At 52.5% G+C, this 14,229-nt stretch overlaps 4 protein-coding genes across 4 annotated transcripts; 1 reads left to right on the top strand and 3 right to left on the bottom strand.

Annotated features, from left to right (window-relative positions):
* Positions 1-1,034: 1,034 nt before the first annotated feature.
* On the bottom strand, positions 1,035-1,958 carry COCSUDRAFT_59251 (hypothetical protein; the record flags this gene model as incomplete). Its single annotated transcript, XM_005651221.1, has 3 exons — positions 1,035-1,153; positions 1,261-1,443; positions 1,925-1,958. The coding sequence occupies 3 exons, from the start codon at positions 1,956-1,958 to the stop codon at positions 1,035-1,037; spliced, it is 336 nt and encodes a 111-aa protein (XP_005651278.1).
* Positions 1,959-3,117: 1,159 nt separating this feature from the next.
* COCSUDRAFT_59250 (hypothetical protein) lies at positions 3,118-4,867 on the bottom strand (the record flags this gene model as incomplete). Its single annotated transcript, XM_005651220.1, has 6 exons — positions 3,118-3,195; positions 3,318-3,506; positions 3,733-3,933; positions 4,121-4,284; positions 4,391-4,495; positions 4,741-4,867. 6 exons carry the CDS (start codon positions 4,865-4,867, stop codon positions 3,118-3,120), a joined length of 864 nt encoding a protein of 287 aa, XP_005651277.1.
* Positions 4,868-5,202: 335 nt separating this feature from the next.
* Positions 5,203-8,107, top strand: COCSUDRAFT_46207 (hypothetical protein). Its single transcript, XM_005651219.1, has 5 exons — positions 5,203-5,254; positions 5,734-5,852; positions 6,478-6,638; positions 6,757-6,971; positions 7,354-8,107. Exons 2-5 carry the CDS (start codon positions 5,737-5,739, stop codon positions 7,651-7,653), a joined length of 792 nt encoding a protein of 263 aa, XP_005651276.1. The 5' UTR covers positions 5,203-5,254; positions 5,734-5,736; the 3' UTR covers positions 7,654-8,107.
* Positions 8,108-9,022: 915 nt separating this feature from the next.
* On the bottom strand, positions 9,023-10,734 carry COCSUDRAFT_12468 (DUF803-domain-containing protein; the record flags this gene model as incomplete). Its single annotated transcript, XM_005651218.1, has 7 exons — positions 9,023-9,235; positions 9,346-9,483; positions 9,590-9,667; positions 9,797-9,939; positions 10,044-10,204; positions 10,318-10,465; positions 10,614-10,734. Coding segments are annotated over 7 exons (1,002 nt in total), but the record flags the coding sequence as incomplete, so codon positions are not given.
* Positions 10,735-14,229: the final 3,495 nt, after the last annotated feature.

Raw genomic sequence — 14,229 nt, 5'->3', positions numbered from 1 at the left:
GTATTCGAGGTAGCTGAGCTGAGCTCATGATATCGGCACCGTTCCCTTCATGAAGCATCCTAAGGAAGTTCCCATTTTGCAAAGCCTCAATTGAAGCCAACTTGAAGCTGTGTGCAGGGCCCACATGTTATCTGTACAGGGTCCTGGGCCGTCACGTGGCAGCCTGCATAATGGAGGCACGCCAGCGCGAGTGGCAAAAGTCACGGTTCTGATGCCTCTGGGAAGTATTGATGTACCGTAGTGCTTCAAAATTGGCCATGCGTATAACAATCATACCTTCCCTAAACAATCTTTGCTACAGCCTAGCTAGCGCTGTAGGCCTCCAACCTCAACTATACCAATCTTTTCGTGATTATGAGAAGCAATATACATCTGGTGTGCATCAAAGGGATGCAGTACCAACTCTCAGACAACATGTGGACACCCCTGCCTCAATGGCGCTGCTTGTGCTTCTCGCAACAGTGATGGTAAAATCTGCCTGGTCGAATTCCCGCGCCAAACACAGCTTTTAGTATACAAATGATACATTCTACAGGTTAACACTGCGTCCCTCCTCTAAGATTTCTGCAACCGAAGAGAGGGACACTAGATCAAAGAAGGTATTGCCGCAATCGAGAGCTCTCACCCAGCATGTGTTGCATTGTTGTTAGTGTACATGAAAGAATAGCAACATCAAGTCAGTCGTCCTCAGCCAGCACGAATGTCAAGTGACGTGACTCCGGTGATGGTTGAGATGACTTCTGCAAAGAATACCGTTGCTGCTCAGCTCCTAAAAGTATGCTCAACGTCCATAGTGCTCCCATCGTTTGTCCTCCTCTGCACCCAAGCATTCCAAGATTGCTTGGTGGGACTGTCGCAGACCTAGAAATAGGTCGGAAATTTAGTAGAGCGAGCATGTGTGGTTCTAAAGCATCATGCCTCTACAAGATACCAGCAACCTTCAGGACCAGATGATCTCTAAGTGGCGCGCCCTGAGCAGGGACGAAGACAGGCCTTGATCAGGCCAGGGGGCCCAGCATCCTTTATGCATGATTTCAGGGTGTGTCCTCCAGCAGGACGATGGCGTGCTCACCAAACAGCTTGATTGCCTTTTTCAGGTCGCCGCCCGCATCTGCCAAGTAATATTTGGCTGTGTTCTCATCAATGCGCAGCCCTAACACCAGGCACAAAGAAGAGAGCTTAAGGTCACGCCCCATAATTTTGCGCTCAGCACCTGGAGACTGCCTTTGATTCTCACAATTGCCACATGCCATGCCTCACCTCTGCCCAGTAACTGGCTCATCTTGTGAACAGCGTCCTCCGTGTTGGCAACTTGGCGCTTCTCAGACTGTGGTGCCTCTGCCGGCAATGAATTTATGTCATCTGCGATGATTATGAGATCCCTGTCCACAATTCTGTCATAGATGAAGCGCGCGGCCTTGCCGTGTATCTGATGCTGCTGAACTGCAGGCACCAAGGATCAAGGTTGAGCAATGTCAGCAGTTGCATGCACAATATCCCTGGCATTTCTAGTACCTCTTTCAAGACAGTAGAGAGTGTGATGTCATGATGATCGAAGCCTCACCTGGGACATATACAAACTGCCTCGAACGCAATGAGTGCTCAGTGATAAAGTTGTTCAGGACTCTGATCGCTGTGACCTCCACGTTGTATTGCACTGCAACGCTGGTCAGTGATTCCCAGTGCCGACACCTGTGCTGGATTGCAAAGTGAGACAATCCAGCTATCTGCGACACGAAGGAACACACATAAGCTCACCACAGATGTGTCATGGCACGACATCCCTAAAATAAGGAGGCTTTGTAAACTCAACCATGAATAAGCTCCAGCCTGATGCCCAGGACGTTGCTGTGACCAGAGGTGGTTGTGGAAGTGATACTGTTTGTGACGCTCACCAGGTACATGTTTAGATTTCTTGGCACACCCAGAAGGTCAGAAATGCCCCATGTTTTCTTCATCACTGCTCTTGCCACCTGACCATCACCAGTGTCATTTCAGTACCGATAGCGATCAGAGAAGTTGCCCAGATCGTGAGGCGGGCAATGACATCTTTCATCTCACACCTGTGCCTGTTGGATGACTTCTGCCCAACCACGACATACTGCCCTCATTCTTGCGACATCTGCAGGTTCGACATTGACAAAAATATTTGTTGCAGTTGCGTGATCCAGCTGATCCATCACGACAACGAGTCAGACAGCCAAAGGTGTCGTCCAGAACGTGAGTTTGATGGCATTGACATCCCAGATCGTCCTAGCCCAAAAGCCAGCGTGGAAAGCCCTAGAACACGTGGCTGACCAGGCATGCTTCCTAGGTCCAAGTATGCAGCAAGGCCTAGGATGCCCTGAGAGCTGCCCGGCATGGTGCTGGAAAGGTGTTGTGCAGGAATTTGAGCAGGACATGCTCCTTATTGAGTGCTTTAAACTCCCACAGAATTTTACAGTGGGTTTCCAGATATTTTGCAGGGTGAAGAAACAATTGTAATGCATGGCATGCGGCGGCCGCAATATCAATGCCGCCGGGCGCAATCGTTGATGGCGCATGCGGCAGCATGCTTACAAAAAATACGTTGGCTGCAGCTGGGGAATGTCAATCGCTCTACCGTATTCACAATCCTGCAGGTCTCACGTGCGAATAACGTTCACCCAGGCCGGTCATGGTGACTTCTCTACATCCACAGTTCCTGTTGCGCATGCGTCATACTGCCGCTTGCAGATAGGTAGAATTTGAACTCACTGAGGCTCAAGTGATGACTCAAATTCTAACTGAATGTGCAAAACGTGCCAATTTGGTTGCAACCTTGCTTGCAGGTGTGGATGCGCTGATAGCAATGAACAAGGTCTACACTGACATCTACAATTATGTACACTGAGAATGTCATGTACACTCATCCAGTTGGACAGATGGTCAGCTCTTTCCACGGCTCTCAATAGCTGACCATCTCGCCATGTGGTCATTGGTCATCATGATGGCGAGGCATGGCCACAGCGGCAAGTCAAGCATTCAACGCCTGCAACAATAAGTGAGACTGCCATGACATGAACGGTGCCAAAGGTGTCCAACCTGCAGCCATCCTATGTGCACCCTCCAAAACCTGCCGTTTTCTCAGGCGCCTGCTCAGGAAGATCTGTATCGGATCCATCGGGCAGTCTCTCCATACAGGCCCTCCAAGGAGGTGTCCACGCCTCTGTGCTCCTGTCCACCACATCACAGGGCTCAGAAAAAGCAACCTCGTCCAAGCAAAATTGGAGAGACAATTTGCCAGCTGGTACAGGCAATCCTATGTCCAACAGGGGACATGATGGGGATGGTCGTACCGCAGAGAGTGCCTTGAGGTTGATGTAGGCGCCGCTGTCAGTGCCGGCAGCTGCGGGCGGCTCCGGCCAGGGCGCCCTGCAGTAGACGCAGGTGACGCTCTGGTGGGCCGCCTTCTTCTGCGCTGTCCACTTCCGGAAGCACTCCTCGTGCGCGTGGTTGCCGCATGTGTCGCATGTCACCACCCTCGTCTGCGCATAGCACACCCCGTCACTACCACTCTGAGCATGTAATGTGTCTCTCTGCGCCTCCCTCTTTTTTATACAATGTAGGTTGTCTCTTTATGTCTCCCTCTGGGCATTGCTGCTGCCCATTAGTAATAATGTGGCGCTCTGGGCCTCGAGCTGGGGTAGCATTGAAGGGAATCAGATGAGAAGTAGGGCAACAGAGACAGGTATACAGTGGTGTCTGGCTCACCGCTGGGGTAGTGCCGCCAGGCTGCAAATCGTCGAAACAGATGGGGCAGTCGCCCTCAATGGGCCGACCAGCGGGCGGCGCTGATGCCGCCTCCGGCTCCTCGCCGGCGCTCCCAACGGCGGCGCGTTTGTACGCCGTGCACACCGCCGCCGCTGCCATCACGCCATCCACCCTGTTTGTGCTCCTTGCCCCGCTCAGCACCTGGATGGCACACTAACTTGAGCAATCTAAGCTCCGCTCAAGACAAATATGGTGCTGGAGCAGGATGATGCCCTGGGACTGCAACAAAGATAATGCTTCCTCTTCCGTGTAGAAGTGCTCTTGAACAAGTACACGCTGGAGCACTAGTTTTCCAGGTAAGATGCTTAATTGGAGAGCAGATAGCCACCTCATTGGCTTCCGAGGTGAGCAGGGCGCGCTGCCAGACAAGGGGGTCATTCTGGTCCAGGCGCAGCACTCGGATCATCACGTACAAGTAGTGCTTGCACAAGTTGCCCTTGACGGCGTCTGGACAGGTGCAGTGAGGGTGCCGGCCCACGCGCACTTGATACACTGCGTCCAACAACGCCCCAATGAGTACAGTGGGAGGGCTTCAGGTCCAACACCTGCATGACTTTTTTGTATACGGAATTTATATTCAGATGAGGGAGCACTGCACCATTGGCGGTCGCTCCCAGAACGGCAAATTCTTCTATCGGGCCACCCTCGCTGCCCAGAGGAGCAATGGTCTTCCGATCCAGCATGAACATGCGGTGCCCGGATCCTGCATGGAAGTAAGACAACGTCACGTCAGTAGCGAGCACAGCTGCTTCATTGGCATGTCTGATTTCGGGGATGATCTTGTTAAGGGAGAAGCACGGTACTAGCAAAGCTAGGAGAGACCATGCACCAGAGGGAGCTGAAATGTACCTGGAAGAGCGCGGAATATCCTGTCTCTTATCTTTTGGTTGGCAGATGCTGAGTAACGTACAGTGTTGCCAAATGCATCCATTCTCTTTTCTACAGCACTCTCTTTCTTGTCTTTCTTGGACCCCCTCTTCTTCTTGCTCTGGCTTGCTGCAGCTTCGTCAACGGCTTCAAGATTTTCCAGCCAGTCCTCATCGTCCACCGCCACTTTCCTCTTTCTGCCTCCCATTCTGCCCGTATCTTCAGCTACTGGATTTATGCAAGATACTCAGAAGGCACCGACTTGTCCATCACAGATTCTGTCCTTCCAGAAATCGTATAATACACGCAATGTGTGCCAAAACCCACTTTTGTGGGTCCCCGGGGAAGAATCTGTTCTATCCGAGGAATTCTGACTGAGTGCTGTGCTTCGTTTAATTATCATCATCATCTCCCTAGGCCTAGGGCCTGCAGGTTTAATATCTCCAGGGTGGTGAATCCTACGAAGCACGTCGAGGGAGCTCTGCTTTGATGCACTCCGAAACAGAGCTTACTCCCCCGACAACCTTCCAAAGATCAATCTTCCTGCGGGATCACGCGTACACGCGTCGCCGAGCCCAGATCAAGCCCAAGCAAGGTGAGCTGTGCCAGATCCATTCAGAAGTGTGGTTCCCGGCAAATTTGCAGTGCTTTTGGAGATCAACAGGTTCTCGCGTTTATATTGTAGCGAAACTCTACTTTGATCGCGTATCTCAAGTTTCTCGTTCTGTCGCAAGCTTATTCCCGATACCCGCCATTCTTGCGGGACAGGGGTTGACTTTCACAAGATAGCCTCTAAGTCCTCTTCACTTAATTCAGGTAGAAATGTGCTTCGTTGATCATATATACGTCGATCTACCCTCGCATGGGACCTGGCATCGAATGCAAAAATCACTCGCATTTAGGAGGGAAAGAAACAGCTAAACACGACGACATTTATTCAGCATTTCTGGGACAGAGATGTTTCCTTTGCTGTTAGTATTCTTACGACCATGTCAGATCAACAAGTGGTTGCTTGTTGGTGTCCCACTTTCGGTTTTGCTCTATGCTTTCCTAGAGCACTTGTGGGTGTCGCAGGATATGGCCAAGAGGGTGAAGAACACATCAATGACTCTGAAGGACTTCTACGACAAAGCCCCAGGACAGGCACCTTTTGAGAACCGTCTGCCGAGCAAGCCTGGAATGACAAAGAATGGGTACGCTTCCAGCAGGGACAAAATAGTGCTGTCTGTTGGTAGACGCGCTTACCGGCACTGATCTAGGGTGGCTGAGGATCACGTTACCTTTGCAAAAATGCAGAGGATGCCTTGACAGCACCGATGTGGAGTCAGTGGAGAGCCGCTTCTCTGACATGTCGCTGGGGCCTGGCTATGACTCCACGAATGGCTCTCCTTTCAAGGGGAACGGCTTTCCCTCGCAGCCTATGCTCCACTCGCCTGGGCCAATGGGGCTCGGAGGCTCTGAGCGCAGCATATGGCTGCCCCAGCAGCCGAAGGGTGGCTTCCATGATGACTATGCTGGGCAAGGGTGGAGGCACTCGCCCAGCAGCAGCTTCGGCTCAATGGGCTCTGGCGATACGCGAGCCTCAGGCTACGCAGCGTATAGGCAGCCTCCACCGCCACCGCGCAATCCGCCTAGCATGATTGCTGCCGCAGGGCAGGCGCTGCAGGGCTGGAGTGAGCAATCAGGGCATCCCAGGTGTGCAGTCAGTCATTGAGCTTACCACATCTGTAGCAAGCCAGCTTGAATGGGGCACGTGGCGCAGGATTGCAGGCATCGGTTCTGGTTTGTCTTCAAAACTTTGACTTCTTGTTCCTGCAGGAAGCCTGATGTCCAGGACGCGCTGGCCAAAGATGCGCGAGAGGAGGACAGCTTTCACTATGATGTCAGGCAGCTGGCACCTCCTACCCCTCCTGAGAAGCCCGCACAGGCTGCGCAGCCAGACTCGCCTGGGCAGAGTTGGCGCCCATCAGCCACATACGGTGCGCACAGAGCAGATCCTTTCACGCCCCCTTCAGGATGTCAATACTATACTATGTCAAATGGTCCAGTGCAAGAAGACCTGCACATGTTATGATTGACTGCATTTGGTTGGTTCAGGAGGTGCGATACCGGTCAGCACAGAGCGGCCGCGTCTGAACTTGAAGCCGCGATCAAAGCCGCTGCCCGAGGGCTCCGGCAGTCAGCCTGCGGCGGAAGCAGGTGGGCACAGGCCGCGCCTGCAACTGCAGCCTCGCAGCAAGCCGCTGAGCGACCAGCAAGGGCGCAACTCCAGCATCTTCGGCGCGACTCGGCTGCGTGAGGACATCTTGAAGGTAGCTTGCGTTGCTCACGCTATGCAGCCCCCATGGCACTACTGCTACCCTCACAACAATGGCGCCCTCCCATCTCTTCTCTGAGGCATCTCATCTAAGCAGGAACATTGTGCAGGAACGAGGTGTGGATCCTATTGCTGCGGATCTGGGATTGCCTGCAGCCCCGCTCCTGGCGCAGCCGGCGGCCGCCACCGCGCCGCCAGCCCTGCGCAAATTTGTTGTGCACCAGGCGCTCCAAGCTAGCCTTCTTGTTGTACCATCATTGCATCCCTGATTGCTCTGCACTGGATGGAAGACTTGCATTTCGGCTGCTGCCCATCTCTGAGCTCTGAGACCTTGACCTGCAGCAAAGTGTGAGGGCCGCCTCTGTGGGTGCCGGCAGGAGGAGACTGAGTGGCAGACCGTGGGCAGCCGCCGCGGCCGTCAGGGAGACAATTCTCCTGCCGCTGCCACGTACCTCACCGGGGAAAACCCGCTGCTGTCCCATGCGGTCCAGACAGCTCCGAGGGCGATGTATCTAGAGGGGCCCCACACCGCTTACGGAAGCTCCTACTACCAGCATGGCGCTCATGGGAGCATGTATGGCGCTGGTCCTTCGTTCTGGGCAGAGCCTGATAGAAACGAAGATTCAGACTTCCCTGGTCGCCGCGGGCTGCCCACCAGGCAGGATGACCTGTTCTGAGAGTCTGAGAGGAGCCACCAGATGACTTGTGCCAATGATTGTATAGTACCGCTTTTGAGGGACCCTGCAAGCTCTGGGGCCTTTGCTGCCCTGCTACTGCCAGCATATGAGACTGTTTTTACCAGGACTGTGGACTGCCCGACAGGGCTTATGGATGTTAATGGGAGCTGACACACTTGCAGCAAGCATCGTTGTTTGATAATTGGCAAGATCAGAAACCTTGTGCCTCACGTTTTGTTTCATGTTGTGGCGCCGGAGTTACTGTTTGGAGACAGACGTTCAAGAGCAGATTTTGACACAGCACCCCTAAGGACATTACAGCTATAGGTAACACCTGCCAGCTTTTCAAGGAGCCATCTCATTGAAAGAATGTACATGAGGGTTTCAGTTTTGCACATCGTCAGAAGTTCTGCTGGCAAGCGCCCCTTGCAAAATGTAAATCGTGCACTTGTGCCGGGCGCTTATGGTGCCTCGCTGACGTTCGAGCACCAAGGGCAGTTCAGGAAGGCACACAAATTGCAGATTGTCCTTGCTCCTTTGGCATATGAACACGCTTGCACGTTTGTACTGGTGCTATGGGTTATGGTGCCAAAGAGTCAGAGTCTGGCTTGTGAAAAGATGGAGCTGCCACCCCCACACACACCGGGTGATCATGGCATACTGGACCCCTGACACTGCAGTGTTGGCTTCGAACGTTGGAGATCTGTCTTGTTCTGCCCATCAAATCTTGCGCTCGATCGAAGATAGATTCCGAACTGGTAAGTCTTGAAGATTAGCAGCACATGCTGCATGATTGCTTGCAGCCTGTCATACCTAGCTAGTCACACATGTGACACCTGTGCATGCCATCATGCATTGATCAATGATCGCGGAGATCATCACATCATGAATCAGGGTGGCAGCCTGCCCAGTGAGTGCATGCAAGCCTTGGCAAGGCCTCGTAAATCATTGGCAATTGTGTGTGTCAGCATGCTATCAAGATAGCTGTAATGGAAATCCTAATCTCCTCGATCCAGAAGTTACACCGAGTCATGAGTTAATCAAGTTGCATGCAAGAGCTGCGCCAATGAGATCATGATCACCTACAGACTGGTTATCAGCAGCCTGCAAATGTCAATATCAAAGCACGTGTCACAAATCGCTGCTGTCGATCTCAAAATAGGAGTGCTTAGAAATAATATCCCACTAACTTCAAGACTGTGGATAGCCACTAGCCAGAGGAACAGTCTTGGATGGAGCACAATTGTCCCTCCCGCCTAATTCATCCACAGCCTGCAAATGCTCTCACTGCAGTCTGCCCATCTCCATGGCACTGAAGCGCACTGCACTCTGAGTCCCTGGTGGGGGCGCCCTCAGCAACTGCGTCAAATCACCTGCATTGCAGAGGCACACTCACTCCCCATAGCAGCCTTCCAAAAGCCTCAGAAGGCATCATGCAAGATATAGATAAAGACATATACTGGCGGCTGGACTCACTCAGTGATATATCAAGCTCCCTTGTGGAATGCAGCAGAAAGGTGCCAATGACAATGGTTGTAAATCCACAGCCTTCTGTCATAATCTGAGTGCCTGTCTGAGGCTCCTGCAATCCAGCACAACAGCGCCAGTCATCATGCATGCCTGTTTCTCTAATACTCTCCTCGATAATATATGGATGCTCACAAAGCTGGCAAGTTGCAGTAAGAGAGGTACCTGAAACATTATAAGGGAAGCCGTGATCGTGAACAGTGTGAACATCACATAGTATATCGGCGATACTATAGCCGTATTGAACATGTCCAACGCTCTGTTAAGATAATTTACTTGTGTGATCACACACACTCCCACCACCTGAACAGCATCAGTAGCTGGTCACCAACCTGGGCATTGTGTTGCATTTCCACTCAAAGACACACAGACATGACCTCGATCCCGACACAGAGATGAAAGAACTCACCAGAATGCAGAAATAGGTCTCTATGTACAGGAATTGATTCTGGCCCTGAAATGTGAGCTTCAAGGCAATGCCTAGGGCCTGGACAGCAGGAAAACAACAGGTCAGCCAAGTGTGTCTGACTGAACATGGTTATTATGTTGCGGCAAGACAGGAGCACTGGCCATGGTGTCAGCTTGGCAAGCAGGGATAAAGAGCAGGTCTGGTCACCTTGACGCTCATCACAGACAATGATCCCACGAGCGAGCATATCGCCAGGTACACAAAAATGTTGCTGTTGCCATGGGTGGGAGCAACTGAGACTATAAGGTACAAGATGACCGCAGTGGCGGCCACACAATACAGCAGAAAGCCTGCGCACATCCAAATTCAATGTAATCCTCCGAGAAACTCAAAAAAGAATCTGAAAGAAGAAACAAGAGAAGAAGTCCTCAATTTAACACTCTATGCATCCCACCCGGTTTCAGGGCCATATTCCAGACTTGCAGCAGGGAGGTGATTTCTCGCTCCTCTGGTGCATGCAGCACAATCGTCATACTGCCCACGATGCACAGCACGCAGCCGAGGATGCCGAAAATGTTGAGCCTCTCATTCAGCATGATGTGCGCCAGCACAGCACTGCAAGGGCACAGACAGCGGTGTAAACAGCGGTCAGTGCACCACACAAATCACAAGATTTTCCTCCAGGTGATAAATTGCGAAGGTTACTTTTTCTCTGTTTTGGGGGCTACCTGACAATGATGCTGAGCGCTCCAAGGGGTGTGACAAGGATGGCAGGAGCAAAGGCATAGGCTGCAAAGTTTGCAACCTCCCCCACCACCATGGTCAGCATGCCCGCCCACCATAGGGGCTCTACAAGATATGAATAGCCGCCGATGCCTGAACACCAGTTCAGCTCAGTTACAATTGAAGGCCTCCTTCTTCATGCGATGCAACCACATCACGACAGCCAGGTCACAGCAAATTCTTTGCATCAGAGGAACGGCTGTGTGCACTGGCTGCCAATCGAAAGGAAGGAGATGGCAACCTGCTCGGACTCCATTCGCTCCTGCAACCCTCAGGCCCTTCTTCTTGATGATGAAGCTGGTTCCGATGAACACTGCAGAGCTGCATGCCAGCGCCAGCCCCTTTGCTTGGTCAGCTGACAGGACCAGAGGATCCGTGCCGCTCGGGTGCAAGATGGGGCCCTCCAGGGCTTCAACCTCTGATAGTCAACCTCCCAGATTCTGGGTTATTCTACAATTTTACCAACTGAAGCTGTGTCTGGTGCCAAAGCAGTAGCAGCTCCTCAGCTACCAGATGATAAATCTACGCTCGATCTGTGTTGCGGCTGTTTTTACATCACAATATCACGTCCAGATATAAAGCATGCTCGTGCTGCTTCCTTCACAGATGATGCTGCAAAGAAGCTGAAGTCCAATAGCTGGCTTTAGCCTTGATTTTGTATCATCGAAGGATGTCAAAGCGCCTGCCGATTTACTTTATATACCTGGTAATCTTACGTCCTTCATGTCAAATGGACATATATTCGCTGCAGCGAAGGGGATCTGAGGAGAGTAAATCTATAACGGCGAGTTAGCAGGACTACTCCTTTGTAAATGTGATCTGCGAAGAAGATGAAATAATGTTACCACCGTGATGACTTGCAAATGCCTCGAGAGTTGTTCAAATGCCACCTTGATTATCTGCGACGCTCCGTGCCCTCCATGCCACGTCAGCCCTGGACCCTCAGACCTGCCAGGCTGGAAATAAGTACGGAGCAGTGTGGGGGTAAAGAAAATGTACATGCACTACTTGGCAAAGGGTTGACGTTGCAGTCAGTGATGGACTGCATGCAGACCTGTGGCCAACAATTCCATGCGACCGCCAGAGTGACCCGGGTACTACCAACTTGGTAATTGAACTTGGAGGTGCCACCCAGCAGTGCTTAGCACCTGGTGCTACCCAGGCCCGGCCCCGCAGGGTCGGCGGCACATGAATGTAACGCATGTGCAAATTGCCTCATGAGACAACCCCAATGGCTGCTCCATGCTCTTACACAGGATACAGACTTGGGCGATGAACTTTACAAGCAGCTGCTGCGGCATAGCAGCTGCAGATCTGTCTAGACTTGCTTGCACACTTATAATAAATCAGAGAAGGGTAACAGTACACTCCGAGTGAGTCATCAGAGGTGACAGCCAGCCCTACTCAGTCGCAGACCTGGTAACAAACTTGACCACTCCAATAACGTGCATCATGGCACACTGCAATATTGCATGTCAAAAACTTGAACAGTTTGTCCAGCTGCATGCTGCCAGGGGCAATTCATTCAATCTCACATTCAAAGGTTCTTTGACACAGCTGGCCAACTTCATGTAGCTTCAAGACCCAGGCAGTGCCTTGCCAAAAACACACAAAACCACCTGCAGCTCCCAGAGGAAAGTCCTCAACTCTAGCTCGGAGAGACCAATTTCATCGCAAGATGCAATGCCCAGTGAACACAGCTTTCAGATACAAGACTAGTCAATCTGGTCAACCATCAATACCGTTGCAAGCAGCTCCACAGAGTAGGCCGCACGCCAAATTACTTCAAGTACATGTCCGCGTTCAGAAGCCAGGAATGGTTGTCAGTCGAAGGTCAAAGAAAGCGACTGGTGTTGGGCATGGTCCCCTGAGATCGCTGACGCTCCTGCAGCTGCCTTTCGTACTGCTCAAATGGGTCATCATCAGCCTGCACCACAGGCACCCCATCAATCTCGCTTCCTGTCTGCCACCTCTGTCTACAATGACACAAGCTTCACGGTCTCGTAGGTCCATGCCGCACCAAGGACTGTAAGAGGCAGTCATCAGGTCCTGCCAGCGGCAAGGTGCATTTGCGCAAACATTGCAGGGAAAGGCTGCCATGCATCCTACCCCTTGATGGATCTGCCGGATTCAAGCACGACTCAATCAACCATGGCACAGTGCTCAGCATTTATACCGGCCCCTGCCAGCCGGGACATGCTTTTTACTCTGTACCATGCCTTCCCCAATTCATTGACATACACTGGCTCACCTGTCCCATCATCTGAAACCCGCCGCCAAAGGACACTCGCGGACCACTCATGGGTGTGTTGTTGTGGGGAAAGGAGGGCCCGGCACGCTGGCGAGGCAAGCCATCCATGCTGCCCAGCTGGCCGGGATGGAAATCAAGTGGCTGCGACTGCATCTGCCAAGACCTCGGACCGCCCATGTGATTGCTCTGATGCCGTTCAAACCCTCCTGCAGAGAGAGAAGAGACGCTGTGAGCGCAGCTATACGAAGGGCATAGAATGCAGTCCTATTCAATGCATGACGCACGATCGCACTGGCAGAATGCAAGAGCATACGATGTTGAATAGCCCCTGCTCAGCTTACCATTTTCAGGTGGAGGAAAAGTGCTTGGCATTGGCTCTGCTGCGGCCTTCATCTCCTCGGCACTCAGCCAGGCCACTTCGCCCTTCCGCACCATTTCCCCCACGTCCAGATCTGTCTCCTCCTCACCTGCACGATTCACATTGACGCCCCTTGAGAGTTATCATATGATCACACGCTCCTTTGTAAACATGCAAGGGCAGCTGACATGCGAGGGATAAAAAAAGCAGTCAACGTAGATGCCACCCCATCAAGCCATACAACATACAAGCGTATGAAGATTTTTACTCTTGTGGCATACTGTTCTGCAGGGCAGCCAGGTGAGCACCTGTTTTGTAGAGGAGGGAGATCTTGCGCTCCTTGGCGTGCACCTCAGTGACCTGGCCGGGCCACCAGCGGCCGTCCTCGGGCCAGAACAGCTGCAGCCAGCGCTCCTTCAGCGACTGCTTGATGTCCTTCATCTTCAGCCGCAGCGCCTTGTCCGGCGTTGTCTCCCATGCATCCGACCCTTCCTGTCAATTGCGCACAAGTACTGTAAATAACACCGAGACACATGGCCTCTCTTAATCTTTTGTTGCAAAAAGCATGATGCCCTTGCAAACAGGTGGAAGCCTGCTTTTATTAGCAGGAAAGGCATCGCAAGCAAGGTCACTATGCTTACCTGCCCGGACTTCTTTGCTTTGGACTTGTTGTTCTGCGGCGGCGGTCTCTGAGGAGGCTCCTCGAGTTGGGAGCGGCTATCCGGCTTCTGCTTCTGTTTGGGAGCACCGCTGATTGGCCAACCACCTGTGTCAATGCAAACGCCCTCACAAAAACACTTACACCCCCCATCATGCTGCATGAAGCCTTTCATGTTGCCAGGACCCAAACACTAGCCATCCGAGGCCGCCAGCATTGGGATGCTCCCCTTGAAAATTTCTTTGCTCAGGGTCAGAGGCCACATGCTTGTGAGTGTCCGCACCAGCAAACTGCTGTGGCTGCTGACTTGGTTGCTGCTGTTGCTGCTGAAACGCGCGAGGTCCTCCCCTGCCGGCATCCCTGGCGAACGCAGGCTGCCGGCTGTCAGGGAAATCGTGCGAAGCTGACGCCTGCTGCGATCGAGCGCGCCTCTCTGCGAGCGTGTGCTCCAGCGCCCTCGCGCGCGCCTCCAGCTCCCTTGTGTCATTCTGCACAGTCCATGACTCTTGTCATTCAGACACCTTGTTACATTGGCTTGAATCAGTCAGACCAAGGAACTCGCCAGCACAGTCCTTGAGCTCTCTGTAAAG

This window comes from Coccomyxa subellipsoidea (assembly GCF_000258705.1).
Source record: "Coccomyxa subellipsoidea C-169, whole genome shotgun sequence".
Taxonomy (NCBI): Eukaryota; Viridiplantae; Chlorophyta; class Trebouxiophyceae; family Coccomyxaceae; genus Coccomyxa; species Coccomyxa subellipsoidea.
This window is presented reverse-complemented; position numbering and strand designations above follow the sequence as displayed.

Excerpts from the sequence above, each read along its gene's own strand:
- COCSUDRAFT_46207 (XM_005651219.1), top strand. The coding sequence starts at position 5,737 with ATGGCCAAGAGGGTGAAGAACACATCAATGACTCTGAAGGACTTCTAC. Across the intron at positions 6,639-6,756 it reads GCGCCCATCAGCCACATACG|GAGGTGCGATACCGGTCAGC; the intron begins GTGCGCACAGAG and ends TGGTTGGTTCAG. Across the intron at positions 6,972-7,353 it reads TGCGTGAGGACATCTTGAAG|GAGGAGACTGAGTGGCAGAC; the intron begins GTAGCTTGCGTT and ends GGGTGCCGGCAG.